Source organism: Plutella xylostella, chromosome 29 (assembly GCF_932276165.1).
Source record: "Plutella xylostella chromosome 29, ilPluXylo3.1, whole genome shotgun sequence".
NCBI classification, from domain to species: Eukaryota; Metazoa; Arthropoda; class Insecta; order Lepidoptera; family Plutellidae; genus Plutella; species Plutella xylostella.
This window is the reverse complement of record NC_064009.1, coordinates 3483253-3506400: the sequence shown is the minus strand read 5'-3', so window position 1 is coordinate 3506400 and position 23148 is coordinate 3483253. Positions and strand designations below refer to the sequence as shown.

Here is a 23148-nt window from a genome sequence, read left to right as displayed (position 1 = left end):
ATTTCTACAAACATAAATAGATACATAACTGTATAACAATGTTTTTTATTTTCGTTTTTTTATACTTTCTTTACCAGGATGTAGAGGTATAGAGAGATGTCTTCGATGAAAATAAATAGATGTCCGAGGCATGTAGGTAGGTCTATATCTGGCATAAAGTTGTTTATGGTTTATGGCAGAGATGGTATTGTTTCCGCATCCGCACCCCACTGTTTCTCTATTCTATGGTATTTGCGTGGCGCTGTTTGTTGCTATGGTAACAAAAGTTTGTCTTTGTCGTATTTATGGCATTGGCATGGTGAGCATTAACTTTCAGAAGTTTTAATAATTTATTGAGTTAGCTTAAATCTAAATTAAGTAAGTATGGCTGAAAGTGTTGAGTTAAAATCTTTACGAAAATATAAAAAGTCTACTAGTGATACTATTGAAGAATACAATGATTCAAATTATGAAGAATCCACTGAATTGGCGCCTTTAAAACTCGAAAAAGCAACAAACGAATATGATTTTTTCACTGAGGTTGATGTTAAAACAACACAAAAGATTAAAAAGAAAAGAGCTAAGAAGAAAGAGCGACATTCTAATTTAATGGATATTATAAATTCTGAGCTTGCGGCAGTTGAAATACCTATAGAAAAAAATGTAATCAATAAGATGAATTTTTCTAAAGAACAACAAGCAACTTATATGGATCCTGGCCCCAAGGTTTTAGATATTTTTCAAAGAAGGTATCAATGGGCCACTGATGCAGAAGGCGGGTAAGGATGTTGCGAAATAATAGATATAGTTAATAAATAGTAGGCTGAAAGAGATGATATAGACTCTGGAGGTTATTCTGAACTATTTTTGTTCTACATGTTTTGAAAATTAGCACAATTTATTTTGCTTCTCCATGCAGCAATGTGTTACCTCGTGGCCCCATTGCTGCGGTGCGGTGCAGTTTTTCATATATTTTTATGATAATAATTATGACCCTGAAAATAAATAAAGTATCCCTTGGTCATGTGACTGTAGCTCTCATATTTAACTATAGTTCGACTAAGTCTACTTTTAATTTTATTATTCACAGATGGGAAACTAATTCAAGCTGTAAGTTGAATCCGATTTTTCCGAAAGTTCTAGAACAAAGTACCGCAACGGAATCTAATTTTATACCAGTAGAATATGTAAAACCTAATCACTTTGATAAATTGGCACTGGATATGGAGAATACTGCTCAAACTCCTACAAAGTTTGCAGATGTTGAAATTGGAAACATTAAATTTAAATATCACCATCACTTTACCCTTGAGGATCTTTTAGTTCAAAAACTATTAATTGTATATGATATTTATGTAGATATTCAAAGATTTATTAAAAGGACCGTAAAAAACATCCAAGTAAATAGAGAAACTATTGATAATTTAAAAAGAGACCTATACAAAATAAGCCCAAAGAAAGATGACGTAAGATTTGATCCTACTATAAGAAAATATATGGCCCAGATGATAGAAAGTAAGGATACATACATGGAAACATTAAAAAAGGAAAAAGAAACCCTCAATGATATTATATCGATATGGTCCGATTTAGAAACCGTAAGGGAAAGAAATGGTCAATTGACAAGTTATGCATTGGAAATAAGTACATTTACCTTGGAAGAAGAAGAGTATGAAATGGAATGGAAAAACGTCTTCGACGAAGAGCTGAATTATTTACTACAAAAGATGGAATTTGAATTCGTTAGTAAATATATTGAATACAAGGAGTACAAAAATACATTTGAAAAAATTAGTAAACCAAAACTACATGTCGATGAAGAAATAGTCAAGAATGAAGCAGAAGGAAATACTAACAAAATCGTTAGAAAAGATAAAATTAACATCAAACTAAAGGTTGTAGACGTAGATAAGAGACACACCAAAACGTCAGCAGAATATAATCCAAAAATAAATTACCATTTTAAGGTACACGTTGATGATTTATTCGTTTGCGAGTCAGATCATCACTTGTGCAAAAAAGATTATAATCTTGAATTTACAGAACATTATTCAGTACAAATACTTCCGGAAAATGTATTTATCCTATTAGCTTTGTATGAAAACAATGACGAAGTGGCGCAAGTAAAAATTTATTTATCAGAAATAAGTAAAAAAGGGACGAGTTCAGAGTTTAATACAGTTGAATTCATGTTCAATAATATAATAGAACCTAATGCAAAATACATAGGCTGTGGATTCAGCATTAAAGAAATTGCCGCGGCTAACAAGGTCAGGCTTAAAAGTTGTAATTTGTTCAAAGGAAATATCTATACAACATGCGAAACTCGTGTAAAAATTACGTTAAATGATGAGTTAAAAGACAGCAACCAAGAAGATTTTCAGTCGTATGTCCGATTAAGCACTAAAATAGAACGGCTTTTGAATGGCACTGAACAAGCAACTATTGATCACCTCACAGAAATAATAGAAAAAATATACGACCAAGATATTAGTAAGAATGAAGAAATGATGAACACATTGAATAATATCTGCCACTTAAAAGTTAGAATAGATGATGATTTTGATATAGATGAGAATAGCACAGAATTTGTTAGAATTAAACTTTTACACTTACGAGATAAGGGTGAGCTATCACATGCTGACAACAAATCTGTGCCATTTTACGCAAGTCAAATAACTACAGAACAATTGAATTCTTTACAAAGGAGTAAACAAAAAGATTTTGATATTAACAATTTCAATGCTGATAAGTATACAGATATGAATCCAATCGAGTTGAAAAGATATATTGGGTCAAAATATATTGAAAAGCTAAATCAAAATTTGGTTAAAACCTTGAGTGACACACTATTAAAAAAGACATATAAAGACGTAGTTTGCGATTTTAGAGATCTAAGCATTAGGTGAGTATAGTTTTTGTATACCTAACTTAAAACGTAATACAATATTCAAGTATTCAAACATTTGATTAATTAAAATTCTATTTCAGGGGACTGTTTTCAAACCAGTCTAGTTTTATTAGTAAATCGATAGGCGCAACCACAAAAAATATACAAGAGTCAATATCCAAAGATCAAGAAATACACGTAACAATTTTGAGAGCATTCAACTTGCCCGACAGAACGCCATGTATTATGACTGAAGAAGAAATTGCCGATGAACAAGAAGAAAGTATCGCAGGTAAAGAAAAATATCCATGGTTAATAGAATTCTGTTATATTATGTAAGAATACATACATTGAAATAGGATTGATGTATATTTTCAGGCTATAAAGTCAGGTCATTGAGACCTTTCGTTAAGATTAGCTACCGAGGAGTAAATGCGCAAACTACCACAGCTATCGGTAGCTATCCAACCTGGAATCAAACGCTAAAATTAGTTGTAAAGTAAGTAAAATTTCAAATTCAAAAAATACTTTGCTAACTTACTTCATCTGACATGTTCTCTGTATATCTTCAAATAGAAACTTTATTAAAAATATTACATGTGAATATGAATGTTAATAAAAGCTTTATTTTCAATCACGTATTAGTGAATGAAATACCCACTGTACATTATTTAAAACAAATTGCGTAGTTTTATAATATTTGCAATTATATCTGGACGATATGATTGTTTTCAGGCCGGGATTGCTATCATCAATCTTTATCAACTTATATGACGAACAGAAAGTAAACATTTCTGAGAGCTATGTGGAGGATTCTTCATTTCAAAGCAAAACTTTACACTATAGGTGCCACAATAAATGGCTGGGAATGTTAGAATTGCCATTGTACAGCGTATTGGCATTTGGGAAGGTAGGTGTCTGAAACAGTTATGTTTGCAGTGTTTTATAGTAAGTTATAATTACTTGAACCTATTTGCAGATCAAAGGAACATTTAAAATAAATATGCCATCGCTCTTACTCGGCTACGAAAACCACGATGGCAAAAAGGAGTCTTCAAGATCTCTAATACCAGAAGTGACCCAACTAATGAGAAAGGAAAGCTCGTTCATATCACTGCAAATATCCACAAAGTCTGGTCAAGGGTTCAATCATAGATACGACTTACCAACAGTAAATAACAATGAAGATGATTACATAATCAAACATTTGAACAATTTCGTAACTGAATATCTGATGGATTTTCCAACACGTAACATATCTCTGACGTTCATTGATAGTGGCGGGAAAAACAAGTGCATTACTCAGTATCTGCAGCCAATTCCATTACCAGATTACGAATGTTTTCCCAAAAACCCCAAAAGGTCTGAATCGGCTGTATCCAAGAGCTCTAATCTGTCGAAAAGTTCATCTTCAAAAAGTGCGGAATACAAAAGAAATGTGGACTTAGAAAAGGGACAGGAGATTGAAAAGGAGTCCCTATATAGTAGCTTCGACGGAAGGAATTGGAAAAAGACTGACAATCCTCTTGAAAAAATGATGAATGCAGCATTGAGATATGTTTCTCTAATACCATGTTATGAGGTGAACGCGAGCCATGTTGTTACTTTGATGGGAGTGGTAAGTTATCCATCGAAAAGTAACGATACCTAAATAAATATTCCAATAATTTTCATAGAAAAAAAATAGAATTTAAATGGATCTTTCAAAATTTCAGGAATTACTCAAAATACTACATGGATCGCCTTTAGACCATACCATTTTACTCGCCAGCTATTTTCTCTACCTGGGTCTGAAAACCTTTGTAGCTATTGGCCAAGGTCTACCGAGAGGTCGTAGCAGCTACGTCCTAACAAAATACGATCTGAGACTGCACAGGATGGTCACTTCTACAGATCAATGGACTAGTAAAGCGGGATTTTTGAGTAGAAACAGCGGATTCGTATGGTATGTGTACGACGCCGTCAAAGGAGAAAGATTCGAGTTGAGGGACGTCAGTTGTCCGTTGAAATCTGTGGATTATGTTTTCGATAATGAGAACGTGAGTATTGGGGCAACCCTAAAAACATTGAATTTATTTGGGGAAATTAGGTAGCTTTTTTCAAAGCAATCCGTAAAATTTCGATATCCTCTTTCAGATATGGGTGAATGTACAATCGGCACAAGATTGCGAGAGTGTAACATTTGAATTTTCGAAATCATCTGACTGGAGTCCGGTAAACAACAATAGAATTAAGTACATAATTATAGTTAATAATTTTAAAGAAAATATAACTTATAGGCACTTGACCCAATTACAAACGAGTGAATCATATCAGACTTCTCCCTCGCACTTAAAGGCATGTCGCAAGTGTAAGCGAGAGGTCTGATGCATGGTTCGCACGTTTATAAGAGCACTATATGTGTTGTGTAAGTGTACCTATGTTTTAACTCTGATGGGGATAATTTGCAGGTGTTCGACAAAAATATATTCATTATGAAGAATCCGATAGTAAATGACAGCAACCTGTACAAAACTCCCCCTAACTTGGAGGAGTTGCGAAATGCTTTAGAAAATAAACTCAAATTAAAAATACAGAAATGGCGATCTCACACAAAGACTATTTGGAACAGGTAAGTATTTATTTACTGAAACGATTTTTGTGTACTGATGTGAAATATAATACCTACGTCCTTATTTTGTGATATGACGTGCCACCATTTTCTATTTATTTATTGATCCTACAACCTACACGCTATATCTGGGAACTAATTAAAATATCCGCCATTTTGAATTTTGATTATAGGTACTTTGCAAAAATTATGCTCTCTAACTACCTACAATATTTTAGAAATGATGCGGCCCATAATATTTAAAGTGGAAGACTCAGAGGGTTTTGTAACAAGCAGTGGCACATAACAATAAAAAAACACTTACCCGTTAGCCGTTTCCTCCTCGAAGTCCACATCATGTTTCCATCCTCCATAGGTACTGCAGTTCACTATTCCGTGAGATGCTCCCTCAGTGGGAGTACTGGGCGCTCAGCCCGAGCGAGCCTCGACCTGCACTGGGGCAGCGGATGAGGCAACTCATGGTCACTTACAAGGTCTGGATTGTAGTATTTTTTTGTAATTTTATGTTTTACGGTTAAAGATTGCGGCTGAAAATGGTTTTGATAGGTCGATGAGTAAAATACAAGCGGTTTCAATAAAGAAAGCTACCTAAAATGGCGGCACGAAATCATTACACTTCTGTACCTTGTCAAACTGACGAACCGTCAATGTTAAAATGAATTGATAGGCGGTTTCAGATTGACAAGATAAAATTTATAGCTACTTATGCAGCTGACTGTAGAACTCTCCACCACGGTTTGCAGAAGAACTTGAAGAGCCGTATTTTATCATCGTTTCTTTGTTAACGCGGCTTATACCTATTTTTAGTATACGTATTTGTTAGGTAAGTAGAATATATCAAATGCCAAATCATTTTTACTATTTGGGTGAATATTGTTACAGGTGTATGGTTTCCCGATGAACCTTCCATTCGTGAACACGAAGGCGGTGGTGGCGGCCATCAAGTCGACGAATGTGCATGTGTACGACGACCCTAATGCAGAGTTCGGACTAGCGGTGGAAGTGTACGCCTACCCTAATGACGTTATCAGTGTCTGGGTGTTTTTAGCTAGTGTTAGTAGAATTTAAGATAAATAGTTTTATTTAAAATTAATGTTAGCGTGTATTGTAATGTAAGTAAGAAAAACTCACATGGAAGAGAAATATAAAATTTATTTTTAAAACTCATTCAGGAATTCTTTAAAACAGTTCATTAAATAAAAAATAGAGCTTGTATGTCTTTTCGTTTTAATTTTAATGCTAACAAAATAAAAATTAACATTTATTTCCGTTGAAGTATAAAAATATAGGTAAAAATAGAAAAGAAGTTACAGTATTACGTGTCCTAGAGAATATTATACGGCGTTGGAGGTGACCGGCCCGGCTCGACAGTGATAGACGCTCAAGCTTAGTATCAAAGATGTATGATGCTTAGTATTAAAATTTATCCTCAAAAATTCAGCGCGACGGCTTTTAATTTCGCGTGTGTATTAGCTGCATTTGACTGCCTACAGCAAAGCTTTTCGGATTATCGACTTGTTATTTACAAATGAGTCACAGTGTAGTCGAGTTGGATCTCACCGGGTCGGGACAGAGCTGTTAATGTTGTGTGAAGAAGAGGCGATGGCCGCGCGAGGCCTGACGGCTTTATTCCTGAATGCGCGAGTCAGTCGTATGGGCTTACACCTGGCGGCTCTTATCCTAACTTTAATCCGATTAGAAACTAGAGTCTTAACTGCCCGGGTCATCGCTTTTGGTCTGCTTCGAGCGCCGCAACTGGAAATAGAGAAAGGAATCGGATAATTTGGTAATTAGAAGCCATTGGACGCCGCGAAGACGGAAAACCTATGAGTCAATTGACTGTTTGCACGTGCAAGGATTTGTTTGATTTGAATAAGAATTGGGACACTTAAATGTGAGGAAGTGAATAAATACATGAGAGCTCACAACACAGTCGCGTAGTGTAAGTAGACGAGGATCACGGGATAATGATGATAACTGCAGTACATTGTCACTGGACGCTGTCGTATTACATTAATGCTTTATTAATCGAGTCTAACAATATTTTTACTGAATTCGCGCCTAATGTAAAGTATCTGCCTATTCGGGAATCGAACCCTTGCTCCCGTCACAATGAAGCAGGCTACAGCACCCACATCACTTTGCTAGATGGCAGTCGGTGTGGCCTGCGGTGTAGGTCGTCATCATAACTTGAGAACTAAACTATTAAACTCTATTTCCGTCACACCCCTACAATATGTAACACTGTCACTCAATAGTTTTTTCAAACTTTATGTAATACATGCAAACGAACCTCTCATACTATGTATGTTTTTCACCGTTGTATTACAGTTTGTCTTACTAGCAACAAAGTCACACAACCACCACCAACCTGCTGCAAGTAATGCCTCTGTATCGGCTTGTGTAGCGCGAGCTGGTTCTTTTTTGTATATATGTTTTTCACCATTGTATTACAGCGTAATAAATTTACTGGTAATAAAGTCACACAAAAACCCCACCAACCTGCTGCAAGTAATGCCTCTGTATCGGCTTGTGCAGCGCGAGCTGAGCCAACGCGTCGTCCACAGAGAACCACTGTCGCTTGCGCCCCATCATGAGAGGTTTGTTTGTATGTATGTTTACCGTTGTATTACACTGTGTCTTATGGGTCGATTACACCTAACGAGTATGGCGAGTCAGTGTTCTCGAACACTTGCTAGCCGTTAATTGGTCGAGGATACTGTCTCACCACTGTACTCGTTAGGTGTAATCGACCCATTACTGGTAATAAATTCACAAAACACCACCAACCTGCTGCAAGTAATGCCTCTGTATCGGCTTGTGCAGCGCGAGCTGGGCCAACGCGTCGTCCACCGAGAACCACTGCCGTTTGCGCCCCATCAGCCGCGCGTCCTCCCACTCCGCCAGCTCCTGCGTCACTCGCAGCACGTACACTTGCGTGCGGTGCTTGTGCTCGCGGTTCTGGGGATAGAGAATAGGGTGGATGTTACGTGGAGAAGTTTCTGGGTGTCCTTAAGGCCTAGCATGGGGCGCCAAGTGACAAAAGTTTTGGCGCGCTTACTCACGTCGCGTGGCTTGAATAACGTTTGTCACGTCTTGCGCCCCGTGATACACATTCTGGAATCATCAGGGTGGATTCTTTTGTCCTGAATCATCAGGGGAGAAGTGTCATGTGGTGTTAATTTTACGGTGCGATTTTGTGTGGCGCGGCTTTCGGTTGTCGCGCGCGGTTGAGCCATTACGTAGTTGACGGTTGTGTGGTGCCATAGGTATTACATCGAATAGTATACCTTTAGCGTACGGGTAAAACACTAGGGTTGTCACTGTTGTGGAAAGATTATCCAGCCAGCATAGGGCACTCGCTACCAGTGGCTACCACCGACTATCCAGGGTAGACAGGCCTCAATAATAACCCGGGGAAACTGGCGAAGTTCGTTAAGTAGACTCGAGGTACGACACCGATAACCTCCTTTAATGAGCTTTTCTCCAATGAAAGCGCCGAATTATTGGGAATCCCGATATGGCGACGTTTATCTACATCGATAACCAACCCGTGTAGCAGCAGCTGGTTTCAATTTTTAGGCACACAATTTGTTATATTATTAATCATATTAGTGATTGAGATAGGATTGTGGCTTGTCAATAGATTGTGCGCGGCTGTGAATTCGTACCAAAAGCGTGATCAGCTGTTTTATCTGTAGTGCTAGTCACGTGCGGTGAATATGGAAACTTTGTGGCTTTATGAGATTAAAGCGAAAGCCGCGTAAGTAAGGTCAATGTTTCCTTGTAGACTGATGGTGTTTGTGCAAGATTATTTTTTCTAGGTGTTAGTAGATGTACTGTGAAAGATGACCAGACATTGTTGGGTGTCTCATACTTTGTTTGCCAGTTTATGGTGCTTGTCGATTCTGTAGCAGATATGAGGCTCACTGTCAATTCAGCCATGCCTACATCTTGTTATTTTATGTAAAACCAGTAACATAGTTGCAAAATATATGTTTATCTAAGAAAGTATGTAAACAGTGTAAATAGTATGAGAGTATTCTAGAAACTGTGTGTGATATAATTTTGTGATTATTTCATAAGCTACTAGATACAAAATGATAATGGTAATCATATTAAACAAATCAACCAAATGCCCCCTGTTATCAAAATCATTTATAAATGTTGTGCCCAAGAAATTATAATAATATGCAAATTACAGACATAGTCAGTATGAGAATACAGCTTTTGAAAATGGATTAGTGGTAAGTAGTGACTGGATCTGACTTTACAGTAGCTTCTGACATATTAAGTACTGCTATATCTAATAGGCGGGTTCCGCTCATCTGGCATAATCTTTATTGACCAAAACTCATTTCGCATAACTCGTATGGTCTAAACTTTTTTGGCCGAACCATCACTTTGCCAAGACTTATGTGGCATAAGGCTCGTTTCGTCTAAAACTCTTTAGGCACAATCTTTAAACACCTAAGTTTCGTTTGCTCAAATTTATGTTCGTCTATACCTATATATAATCTTGTTTCTCGTAATGTTATCTTAATAAATAATATATTAAGTATGTAGTAAATGTACAAATTGTGGTATTTTTCTCCTACATCCCGAAAATCACGATATTGTATGATCAAAAAATCGAAAGTTAACGACCAATATAATTATTACAAACCCCATGAGATCAAACCTAAAAATAGGTGCGACGACGAGCAAGGCGAGGAGGAGCGTGTTAGGTGCACATGTTCATCAAAACCAAAGCGGAGCGCAGCGAAGCGGAGCGGAGCGTTTTCCAAACAGCGGAAACAATACAAGGCACCAGTTTGCGCTATGTAGGGAGACGCTCCGTCAAAGTTAAAGCCAAACGAATATTATTACTTTGTATAAACCTAATAAACCTATGCCATAGCATTATTAGGCTATTCAAGATTTGGCCATACCATTATTAGGCTAAACAATGTTATGCGAAATAACTTTTTACTAAACGTGATTTATGCCATACGATTTTCGGCGTAACGAGACTTTGACCAAACGTTACTATGCAATACGAGATTAGGCAAAAAAATCTTATGCCAAAAAAGGTAGAACCCTAATAGGCATTGCAAATAATAACCGCAGCTAATGATAATTATTATAATGCTGTCCGGTGTGTTTAGAGGGCAATGAACTCAATTAACATGATGTCATAAGAGTTTCAATGCAGCTACATTGCAGGCATATTTTTTTGTCACCTCGAAAGTTTTCATTTTAATATGCAGGAAAGGTAGCCCCCGCTGACCTATCTATCTTCATACATGATAGAATACACAGCACAAACTATACATTTGATGGATTGGAACCTGAAGGAACAACACTTTCATATTATCAGTGTATAAAAGTATGGATGAGGCTAGTTTTTTTTGTTACAGTAACTAATTAAGCCTATGATAAATCGTTGAAATATTTGTTTATGTACAGAATGACTCATATTGAGCAAAAAACTGGTGTAGCTGTATTGCCGCTTTCTGTTTGTTTTGCATTACTTATTCACCCACACACTCAAATTGATGCAGTTTTACTTTGTTTCTTTTGTTGACAATGCAATGTTAATGAGTAAACTTGGTCATTCTTTGTGCATTCATTGACTGTAGGCATTTATGCGGAATCTATTGTTAAACACTGACCTTTGAGCTTGTGAAATGTGAAAGTTTGCACATAATTTCGCAATATATTATGTTATCGCAGGTTATGTTCATCCATTTGACACTTTCAATCACTCGGGCCCCGTGAATCTTTCATTCCTTGATTTCAGTAGTGCAGCATAAACATTAGGTAACCCAGCACTAGGGTAAGCCAGGGTTAGTTGGTGCGGTACCTCAAAGACGCCGAGGCAGCGGCCGAGCTTGCCGATGACGCCGGCCTCCTCCAGCACCTCGCGCGTGGCGGTGACCGAGGGCTCCTCCTCGGGCTCCACCCCGCCGCCCGGCACGATCCAGTTGTCCGGCCGCCGCGATGATGTCACCAGCAGCACCTACACAACAACAACTCGTCACTGTATGCTGCACTAGTGGGCAACTAGAGCCGACACTGAACTACTGAACCGATAAAAACAACACCTAACCTCCGTTTCGGCGTCCGAGCGTACGCAGATGCAAGCCGCACGCCTTCGGAACCCCTCCTCGTCGTAAATCCGAATCGAATTGGGCTTCTCCTTCACCATTATGGGGATACACGTAAACACGAACAAAATAGGCGATTACAAACGAAAAGCGGACATCAAATACAAAGAAAATTATCAACTGAACAAAATTTTTAGTAATCAACAAACGCCATATCCTATGATAAACGAATCCATTTTCGACTAATTTACGAGTTACACAACGTACATGTAAAATGAAACTATATTAACAATAACACTACAATTAGAGCAATATTTCAGCTAAAACTAGCTTTTGATCGCGTATTTCAAGCCCATGTTGAATGGTGGGTGCCTGACGTTTTCTTTGCGAAAATCGAAATAGGTTTTCAGAATGAAGGAAAGCAAGCGAAGTCGCCTCAGCTGACAGCCGGAAGTTGAAACCACAAACAAAAAAAAAACCAAAAAGTGTTGCCAGAAAATAAAATGATTTCACAAAAGGCCGACAGTTTATGCCGACAAAATGAAAAAATATAGTGATAAAAATATTTGCCAAACGCCCATTCTCTATGGTACATCAATCATTCATTCAACGAGCATAGACAATAAAGATTCCTTTCATTCAAAATTCATAAACAAGATAGAGTATGTTGTGTTTGTTTGAAAAGATGACAGTTATTTAAATTCAGATTTGCGACGTTTATTACTAATTTTTCTTATTTTTTTTCAGGAAAATGGGTAAGTGTTTCATTTATTTAAACAAGAATATTAATCTTGTTATGAATACATTTGGATTTGTTTACTGACGGTCCGGTTGCCCTATAATTTTTATGTCCACTCTTAATTATTCCTGTTTTTCTAATCTTTTGCCTGCATCTCATGATGTAGTGGGAATAAAGCACAATTATAGATGCTCCTTTTCAGATATTGCCGAGATGAAGTTTGTGTACAAACAGACTCACGAGAAAAAGCACAAAGGCAAGCCGGCGCAGTTCGTGAGCGTAGCTGGCGGGGTACCCACACATTTATATTTTTTACTCTACTTACCTGTTTCCCACTCTACCTACTTCCTTTATATTTGCATCCTAAATGTACATAACCATGCATGCGGTATGTTTATGCGTTGATTTTCTCGTAATTACTTAACATAGTGGAGTGTTAATAGTTTGAATTAAATTTTCAGGTCCAGAAGAGGCTGGAATCTAACATTAAATACAGAAAAAGTTGCAGGATTTCCGTGTTCGACCATGGTCGTAACTTATCAAGAGAAGCAAGCCCTGTGCCGATGCCCCAGGATGATTTCAAAACTAAACAGGAACATCGGAGACAGCAACTTGAGAAATGGAAGGAAGAAAAAGAAAAGAGGAAGAAAGAAGCAGCGGCGCATAAGAAGAAGCCATTTGTGGCCTCTGTGGCGCACGCGCCGCTCAAATATGTCCCTCCGCCTCCACCCAAGGTAATGCCCAGTACATCAGGCAGGGTTACCCGATCTCAGTCAGCGAAAAACCAACAGAAATCAAAGGCTGAGGCCAAAACAGCTGTAAAGTCATTTGCGCCTAAAAATGCTGGGTTCCGCCCCCCACAGCTGAAAGTTGACCTTGCCCAAGACATGATCCACCTTGGCTTGCCAACATTCAATAAACAGTCTAAAGCTACCATTAACAATAAAAATGCCAAAAATCTTCCTACATTTGATCCAAAACCAACTAACACTGTAAAAAGCTCAAGATCAAAGACTAATTTGAATTCTAGACAAACTGTCAAAGAAAATACAGTGAGGATGAACACCAGAAGCAAACTGGAGACTACTCAAAAAACAACCAAAACTAAACCAGCTAAGGCAAGCCCTAAGAAACTCAAGAAGACTCCTAAGAAGACCATTCAGAGTAGCACAGAGTCCAGCACCGACTTGGACTCCCAAGAGTATGCATCAGATAAGTCCCTCGACAAGCAACAATCAAATGAAACCATTGAGTCCCCAATACTAAAGACGCGTACACCAAGAAAGTCAATACTTCAAGCTTCTAACGTGACTCCTAAAAACTCTGTGCCTAAGAGTGAATCTAGTTCTGAAGAGAAGCTAAGATCACCGAAAGAGACAGTACCAATGACCCCAGAGGCTATTGCTGAAGAAGCAAAACACATCAGCCCATGTGTGACCATCTCCCGAGGAAAAGACAATGCCAGGAGGGAGAGCCAACGGAAACTACAAGAAGGTAAGTTGCATGTTACTGGCACTTATAATCATTTTATCATCAGCAGCCAATGATCATCCTCTGCTAGACCTAGGCATTCTTCTTCTTCTGGTGCCTCTCCACTACTGGAGGTTGGCGGATAGCTCTGCATACTCCTCTCTATTCTTCACCAAGCGCATCAGCTGTTCTATGCTGGCCACTCCTGTCCATTCTCTTATATTACAGAGCCACAACTTTCTCCTAGGCATTGCCTAAAACTAATCTTGAGTTCTTATTTTTATCTCTATAATTTTATAACATATCTGTCCAGTTGCTATTCTCTTTCAGCGGATATTAGGGGTTTATTTCTAAATTCCTTCTCCTTAGAGACAGAGCTTTTGTAAAATATATAGACTTAATATTATGAGTATCAACAAATACAATTTGAAAAATTTGAAGAAGAATGAATTTATAGAATTTCACATAAAATAAACAAGATTTCAATTTCCATTTCCTCACCGGCAGGTCTGTTAGCAGACGACCGCGGCGACATGGAGAGCGTCCACCACTTCCGGCGGCAGCTGGACGCGGAGGTGGCTCGCATGGCCGCGCTGTGCGACGCCTGGGACGAGGTGTATGAGCAGTGCGAGCTGCCCGAGTTTGTGCAGGTTTGTACTACACAATACAGTGAAACCTGGATAAATGGGACCTGGATAAGTGGGAAACCTCCATATCTGGGTCTCGTGCTGAGGTCCCGGCACTTTAGCACTTTATTACCTCTGTTAGTGAGACAAAGTAAACCTCTTTAAATGGGATTCTTATGATATATTTGAATGGTAATGTTACCTCTATAATTGAGAAAGCTAGTGTATTTACCTCTATAGCTGAGACAATAACTATGTTTTAATGAACTCTTGTAAATTATTGAAATCAAACTTAAAAACCTCTGTAACTGAGATACATACATTCATAACCTCTATAACTGGGACTACATGTAATATTCCTGTTTGTGTAATCGCATCTAGTATGAGACCCTCTGTAAATGAAATTGATATTATTAAAACCTGGATATCTAAGACACTGTCTTAGTGGAATGCCTCTATAAGTGGGACAAAAATGTTGGTCCATTGGAGTCTTACTTATCCAGGTTTCACTGTATATATATTTTTTTCTGATTGCCTATTTGTTATCTGCCATCGACATTCCGTCTTTATCAGATTGTATGTTCATTATCCTTAGTTATTTTATTTTATTTTACTTAGGAAAACTTACAGCTAAATCAGTACAATTAGACACAAATAAAATACAACAAAAAGCCAATTAATGGTTTCCACAAATACAAGCCAATTAATAGTTTCAACAAATACAAGCCAATTAATAGTTTCAACAAATACAAGCCAATTAATAGTTTCCACAAATACAATAGTTGTTTTGGTGTGTATGGTGAACAGTGAATGTCATCTCCTTGGTTTCCATTTCAAACTTAGTTCCACTTAGCTTCTGTCACTAAGGGTTACAATGTGCCATTGCAACACATTATCCAGCACTCAAGCATGTAGCTATCCCATGTGCTGAGCAGCTTTATGCCCGACCTATACTTATACTATACTAGCTGTTGCCCGCGAGCTTCGCTTCGCCTTAAAAAGTTTTCCCGTGGGAATTCCGGGATAGCCTATGTTCTTTCTCAGGGTCTAGCTAGACCATATGTGTACCAAATTTCATCCAAATCCGTTCAGTAGTTTTGGCGTGAAAGAGTAACAGACAGACATACACAGTTACTTTCACATTTATAATATTATTTCACATTTATAATATTAGTAAATTAATAAATATATATGATTTTTGCATTATTTTATTAGTCTTATGTACGTTTTCCCGCCCACCAGGAGATGGTGCTGGGCGGCGTGGGGCAGGCGCGGCTGCTGATGGCGTCCAAGCTGCAGCAGTTCGCGGGGCTCGTGGACCGCTGCGAGGCGCGGGACTCGTGCGCCGGGCTGGTGACCCCCGCCGACCTGCAGGGCTTCTGGGACATGGTGTTCATACAGGTACGGGAGTTGATGACTGATGGAGCAAACGGATGTTAAATAAAATAAAATAAATAAATATGTGGGGACATCTCACACACGGCTATCCGACCCCAAGCTAGGCAGAACCTGTGTAAGGGTGCTTTTCCACCAGAGATGTGCTATGCTACGATGCTATGGATGCGTTTGATATCCACCAATCATATTACACCAAGCACATAGCTTAGCACTGGTGGAAACGGATTCAACTAAGATATGTTTTTTGTATGGAATGATGCGTGCTATGGATGTGTGCTATGGATGCGTGCTATGGATGCGTGCTATGGATATGTGCTATGGACCATCGCGAGTGGTGTAGCCGCCCCCGTCGTTTCCCCACTATCGATACATAGCATAGCTCGAGATGCGCATCTTTCTCGCACAGCTACTTTGCGGCGGCGCATCTTCGTAGCGCATCTTCCTCGCACAGCTACCTAGCGTAGTATTGGTGGAAACGGTCACATATTTTCGTAGCGTAGATATCACATCTTCGCAGCATAGCTGCATAGCACATCTCTGGTGGAAAAGCACCCTTATGGGTGTCGGACAGCTAATATATCTACACAAATAAATAGATAGATAGATACTAAATATAAATATCAACACCCAAGACCCGAGTACAAATATCTGTCTTTAAACAAATATCTGCCCCAGCCGGGAATCGAACCCAGGACCTACGGCATAGCAGTCAGGGCCACTAACCACTACGCCATTCGACCGTCGATTCCGATCGATTGTTTGTTGGTCATACATGAAGTGCTTTGAACCAGCACTATTCAGACAATTTCCGATACGGTAGTGATACCCTTGTTGCACCCACCGATTAGAGTGGCGAGACAGTATCCTCGGCCGATCCTCGACAAATGAACGGCTAGCAATTGACCGAGTTCTCGGCCGAGGATACTGTCTCGTCACTCTACTCGGTAGAGTTGTAGTTAATTCGCTAACCTTTTATAACTAACTACAATGCACTAGCTACACACATAGCCTCTACAGTCTACACCTCTGCTCTGCAGATGTTTTCCTTGACCATAAAACTCGTGGCTTATCTATTGTACTATTCAACCGGCTATACATAAACCACCTCCTCAGATAGAGAACGTGGACCTCCGCTTCAAGGCCCTGGACGCTCTCCGCGCACGGGGCTGGGCGCCCGAAGCCGCGCCCGCCCCGCGCCCCGCCCGCCCCGCGCGCCCCGCCCGCCCTGCGCGAGCCCAGGCCGCGGCCAAGCAAGCCAGGCCCAAGGGAAACAGCCGGATTAAGGACATGATTGCAGGTACACTTGTGCTTGAATATAAGTTTTATTACAATTTACAATTAAGAATTTTTATTAAGTAATACGTACTTATTCAGTTTACGTACTCACACTCATTCTGACTCACATACAAACACACACACACAAACACACACACATACACACACACACACACACACACACACATACACAGCATGTTAGTTATTAGGTTTTTATTTTTATTTTGTGTCTTCTTTTATGTCCTTCCTTCTGAGGGAACATAAAAATATTGTTTGAAAAACATGACACCACCGATCACTGTTACGATCCTCATAAGAGGTGCGGGCCTACTTAATCATAAATACAGGCTACATGTGAGCCTAGTTATGATAGTAGTCGTCAAAACTTTTCTGTTATGTTAATTTTTACTAAGAATAAAGATTTTTGATTTTTTTTGACTTGTGCTTGAATATAAGATAGGGTGGAGTAGGGAATAGCATAGCTCAGATAATCACAACTCAAAAACGCTACCATCGTTGGTCCGACCTACCTATGACGATTAGTCATCAGCCAATAATCGTCCAACTGGTATCCATTATTTAGTTAGATAGATAGATAGATATAGATACTCTTTATTTTGTTTATTTTGTTTTTGTACACAAAAACATGGACAAAAATTACAAAAAAACTTAATATAACACATATGTACAAATGGCGGCCTTATCGTTTAAAGCGATTTCTTCCAGGCAACCTTTGGGTGGAAGGATATTTCGATGAAAAGGGTTAAGTGTACTAGGATTATTTGTATTGTATTTAGTTATTTATTATATTGCAGGAAAGGAAATGGGATGGAGTAACAGACATCCAAAACAAACTTAACTAAACATATTCCAATTCCCTCGCAGCGGCGCGCAAGGCGAAGAAAGACCAAGAGGCGTCCTCATCCGACTCCTCCTCATCCCCTAAGCCTGACACCGCCTCGGAAGGAGAGAAGACGTTCGAGGCCGGGTTCTTCTGCGTGCGCTCCCCGGTTCGGTCGCCGGCGCCCGCCACGCCCATCAACAACAGACATAATCTGCTCAAGACTGTGCTGTCTAGTGAGGCGAGGAAGGCTTCTGCGTCGAAGGTGACGGTTGTTTTGTGTGTGTCTATAAATAGCAGCCACGTAGAAAATATGTTTCTAGTTAGTTAGATGTTGAAAAATATAAGTGTTACTATAAGCTCTGGTTAAAAAGTTGAAATGTGGTTACATGGATGTGGTTAAATATTTCCCTTTCCCCTAGCCATCGACAGCTTGACTTTATTTATCTATCTAATATTTTTTATAGGCTTTTAAGAAATAGGATATGAGGTTTCAAACAAATATGTTTCTAGCGGTTATGTAGTGTTTTATATTGTGAATTATAATTTCATTATTTGACTAACATGTATAAATATTGTTTACAGAATTCGACATCCTACGCCATGCTCCGAGCTTCTCTGATCAGTAAAAACGTGGAGATTGAAGGAATCGCACCTCTTGAAGTAAGTAATTTTGTTTTCTTTGAGACTTCAAATGATAACATGAATGAAGCTAAACATGAGGCTACTGAGTTATGGGCACAATCTTGTCACTGTGAACAGCTTAAAAATACAACACAATTTTTTAAAGACAATTCTCGTTTCCTTCCAGCAAACCCCAAAGCTGCCCTCAATAAACCTGAACGCTACGCCGGCGCGCAGCATCCTCAAGTCAGGCGCAGTCGCCAGCGTCAGAAAATCAGGGAAGAAATCCATTAAAACCGTCCTCTTCAATGAATCAGACTCGGAGCTCAACGAGTCAGTCCTGGTACCGGAAAAAGTCTCACCAGAGACAAACGTAGACAGCGGAGTATCCTCTATGGACGTAGACAAGGAGTCCGAGCATGTAGATAAAGAAAACAAAAACTCACGAAGGAGGTCGAAGCTCACACGTCAAGAGGCCACCGAGGACAGTCCCGTCATGACTAGGAGCAGGCGCAAGAGCGTGCAGACGCCCAAAGAGGATGAACACGAGAGGCCCAAGCGAGCCAGCCGGCAGAAGAAGGTGCTGCAAGAATCTGAGCCTAATGCCACAGAGGAAAAAAGCGAGCCTACTCCGAAGAAATCGTCGAGGAGAAAGAAGAGTGTGCCCGAAGAAGAAGTCGTTGTTAAGGTGAGGATATTTTGATTATTTGTATGAATAGTTAATTAGTTAGGTTATTAGAGAAAAATTAGATGCGATCTCATGTCATATTCTCTTTCATTATTATGCCATAACTTGTTGCTCTTACCTACGTACCTCGTGTTCAAAGGCCATTGATACCGCAGACGAAACCATATTATCTATTCTATTTTAATTTTAATCGCACAAAATTTCAAAGTTCCTTCTAAATCGACCACACTGTAGATGCCTAATGTCCGTGTCTCCTCACAGGCTACTCCGAAGAGGTCGTCCCGGCGCAACAAGATGGTAGAAGACCTGATCGACTTCAGCACCCCGGAGCCGCGAACTCGGGGGAGGAAGTCCCTGTCAGCCGCTGACAAATAGTGCCGTTAATTGTATACTTACACCACTTATACAGATAAGGTTGCGTGAGAGTGTGTGTGTTATCCTGTACGTAATGTAAGTGGTTATAATGTTAAGTGGTTTGAGCGCATAACAATCATTTTGATGTTATGAGCCTTGGTTGCGAAGTTGACTTTTTTAAAACTATGATAATGAAAACTATTGTTATCCTGAATGAAGGTCTCGAAAGTTGAAGTATGTATGCACATGGAGTAATAATGTAATGGTCCTTGGTATGGAGATCTGTTTTTATTGATTTTACTTTCGTTAAATATATACACGCATGACCAACGATTGTTAAATCCCTTGCAGAGTTGGACACATCTATAGTTAATATTATAGTGTGTATCTCGTTTTTTCGTGGAAAAATATGTAATTATTAGCTGTAGTTGAAAGCATTATTATTCTAAGTTGGTTTGATAATAATGTGAATAGTGTGCCTATTAAGTGCCTGGAATTACAGATTCAAAATACATAAAATAATGTGACGGCAAAGCGCATTACCTAGTATATTCAGGGAAAATATCTCTATATTTTTGTGTTTTCCAAAGTATTATTCGATGCCATATTTTGTGTTCAAATGAACGCGCTAATACCTCAACTACTATTTTATTAATCTTTGACTAAACTGACTTTACTGTTCTTATTAGCACCTAATTATGTTTTCTAATGAATTTTACGTCTTTTATGCAAGTCTGAATAATAAGGCGCGTTATAGAGCGGCCTCTAGCTGACATTACTTTACTTTATTGTTAGAATATACTAAATAGTGACATAAATATAAGTAGTACGTTTGTTAGTTTAAATAAATGGGAAATTATTAAAATAATACTTCAGACTTTTTCCTTTGGTGGCGTAGAAAGACTTCGTTTTGGTCTAGCTATAAAAATATATATATTTCAAATAGTCATAACTATAGTAGCATGTGGTTCTTACCCAAATCAAATACGTACCAAGTATTTTACGAAGGAAATGATTCCTGTCAGATGATGATACCTGCAGGCGCCTTGCAAGCTCGGAAGCAGCCTGATGCTGCCTCGTGGAATAGAATAGAATATCACTTTATTCTACGTAATTTTTTTCAATTATTTGTCCATTGTCATAATATTACTCTACCACCATTTCACAAAGGCCCTGTCATATATGGAGGAAAGAAATGGCGAAAGAAACTCCTCGAGCATCTTTTCAACGATATCATCCCGTAAGAACGGGTTGCTCGATGACACACACACTCACTCACGCCTTGTACTAATGTACTAGGCAGAGGTGCATTGCTGCACCCACTTTTCACCAGAGTGTTATGTTAGTCCCAATGTAATAGGGGGCGGGCCTATTGCCATTTTACGAAGACATCCAAGACTCGAGAACAAATATCTGTATTTAAACAAATATCTGCCCCAGCCGGGAATCGAACCCGGGACCATCGGCTCAGTAGTCAGGGTCACTAACCACTACGCCATTCGGTCGTCATTGCTCGATGACTGTGGTTCGAATTTCTCTACGGCCTTTTTGTAGGTCATGAGTAGTCATGAGCATGCATTTATACTTGAGTTTTTATAGCGTTTACAATATTGATTCTGTTTGCATTTATACTTGAGTTTTTATAGCGTTTTCCAATAGTGATTCTGTTTTTCTTCTTCAGTGGAGCTGGAAAATTTACCATTTGTTTTTTGTTGACGCTACTGATGCTAACAAGCATCTAACAAGTGTAGGAGCTTATCGGGTGTAATGTAACGAGTGTAAGCGCATCCTTTTGGCTCTAGACCTAGGTGACCTATTTACTCAGTTTGCCAAATTGGTTCCTGGTTCAAGAGCTACGAAGCGACGCTCTACTCGATTTCTTGTACTTAGACTTGTTGTATATTTTCCAGATATTTTCCTAAAGACAGTGGGGTGGCAATACTAATAACATTGATAATGCTGGAAAGAAAATAAGCCTAAACCAAAACAAAAACACAATCGGTCAAATAATACACCAAGGGAGTGTAGATCTTTAATTTCAAATTATTTTAATAACTAAAAGTACATAATATGCCTTCGATATGTACCAATATTCCCTATTCTCTTCATTACTCTTTTTTCGATTCTTCGTTTGTGCTTTTCTTCTCTTCATGTTGGTACTCTTTCCGGCACTGCACCCTGCATTCCCTCCTGACCCTCCTCTTCAGAGATCCCTTGAAGGTGGCCGCGGCCGCCGCCTTGCAAGCCTGAGTACAGACCCGAGCAGCCTTCCTGTTGCAACCCATTCGAAGCATACTCACTATGGTATGAGATCCTTGTTCAGCAGAAGTGGACAGCTTAGAAGTGGATTTAGAAGGGTGAGATTTGCGGTTAAACTTGTAGGTGTTGGCATACGTTTTCGGAGGATTGAGTTGAAAGGATGAATGTGTAGAGCTGGCTGGCGGGAATTCAGCGATGGCCGACTGAAAGTTAAAAAAATATGGATCTGATTTTGGTTTTATGCTCAGACCGACTACAATGCTATCCAGGGAGGTAGTTGGATATTTAGACATTTTGGACAGGTTACTGTGCCAAGCAGTGTAACAACTTTTTAACAACTGACGTTATTTTGTTTCATTATGGTTTGTGAATCATTCGATAACGCCCTCGAATTAATCGAGCAAACTATGTAGTATGTATTTGTAAACCTATAAAATCCTCAAGTGTCAATTATTATTTATAAGTTATATTCAGTGCTTCGTAGCTCCTGCCTATGTCTGGACGGACGCCAGTGATACGTGAAGACTGGAACAAAGCCCTGTACAACCTGATGTAAGTAAGATACTTATATAATGTAACCCTTACTATTATGTTGATGCCTAGATAGTGGTAGTTAGCACAGAGAATAAAACACGTGCTAGTTCTAAGCGTTCGCTTTATATGTGTGTTTATTCAGGAGCGATCACCGTACCTACGTTAAAATAACAAAACTGTCTATCTTCTGCGAAGATGAAAATTTCAAGGCATCAAATGAAACAATGTTTTTTTATTTCATAATCCAACTGTTATATTATTATGAACAAAAACCACTTGATCTACGAACTAAATATTATACTAGGTTTAGCGCAAAGAAACGTAACAGGCGACGTGTGTCATTTTTATATTGTTTCTTCATTTGTTAGCGCTGATCACATTACTTAATTATTTCAGTAGTTAACATATTTTTTTTAATTTCACTTCGTTATTTAAAATTTTACAATATTACTTACGTATTATATTATATACTCAAATCACTATGCCGCTCTACACAAACTTACTCTCACACTGCGTGCTACAGCTATTCTTAAACTGTTTCCTCAAGGTACTCCTACACCTCATCACCCGACACGGCTTCTTGAGGGCTTTCCTACACGCTTTCTTGCATTTTCTGATGGCTTTCTTGGTGCAGCTCGCGTTCCATTCAGCCCGCAGTATGTTGGCCTGTCGTCGTGTGAACGTGGGGGCTGCGTCGTTCATTGGCGGTGGATCAGATGATGCGGTGGATGAAGTCGCACGCCGCGGCTGCAAACAAAACGAACCCTTTCC

The 23148-nt window shown here is 39.0% G+C and overlaps 3 protein-coding genes across 3 annotated transcripts; 2 read left to right on the top strand and 1 right to left on the bottom strand.

Moving 5' to 3' along the window:
* The first annotated feature begins 304 nt into the window (after positions 1-304).
* LOC105384787 (coiled-coil and C2 domain-containing protein 2A) lies at positions 305-6854 on the top strand. Its single transcript, XM_048631600.1, has 11 exons — positions 305-758; positions 1070-2884; positions 2971-3161; positions 3248-3368; positions 3605-3779; positions 3849-4487; positions 4585-4908; positions 5006-5083; positions 5320-5480; positions 5836-5953; positions 6363-6854. Exons 1-11 carry the CDS (start codon positions 364-366, stop codon positions 6546-6548), a joined length of 4203 nt encoding a protein of 1400 aa, XP_048487557.1. The 5' UTR covers positions 305-363; the 3' UTR covers positions 6549-6854.
* Positions 6615-12009, bottom strand: LOC105385295 (diphosphoinositol polyphosphate phosphohydrolase 2). Its single transcript, XM_038116088.2, has 4 exons — positions 11572-12009; positions 11326-11481; positions 8271-8441; positions 6615-7235 (listed from the first exon to the last, which is right to left on the bottom strand). The coding sequence occupies exons 1-4, from the start codon at positions 11668-11670 to the stop codon at positions 7191-7193; spliced, it is 471 nt and encodes a 156-aa protein (XP_037972016.1). The 5' UTR covers positions 11671-12009; the 3' UTR covers positions 6615-7190.
* Positions 12010-12174: 165 nt separating this feature from the next.
* On the top strand, positions 12175-20454 carry LOC105385322 (disks large-associated protein 5). The gene is made up of 10 exons (XM_048631630.1): positions 12175-12324; positions 12511-12599; positions 12770-13802; positions 14286-14428; positions 15647-15805; positions 16916-17099; positions 17963-18189; positions 18504-18581; positions 18730-19230; positions 19492-20454. The coding sequence occupies exons 1-10, from the start codon at positions 12321-12323 to the stop codon at positions 19603-19605; spliced, it is 2532 nt and encodes an 843-aa protein (XP_048487587.1). The 5' UTR covers positions 12175-12320; the 3' UTR covers positions 19606-20454.
* The last annotated feature ends 2694 nt before the right edge of the window (positions 20455-23148 follow it).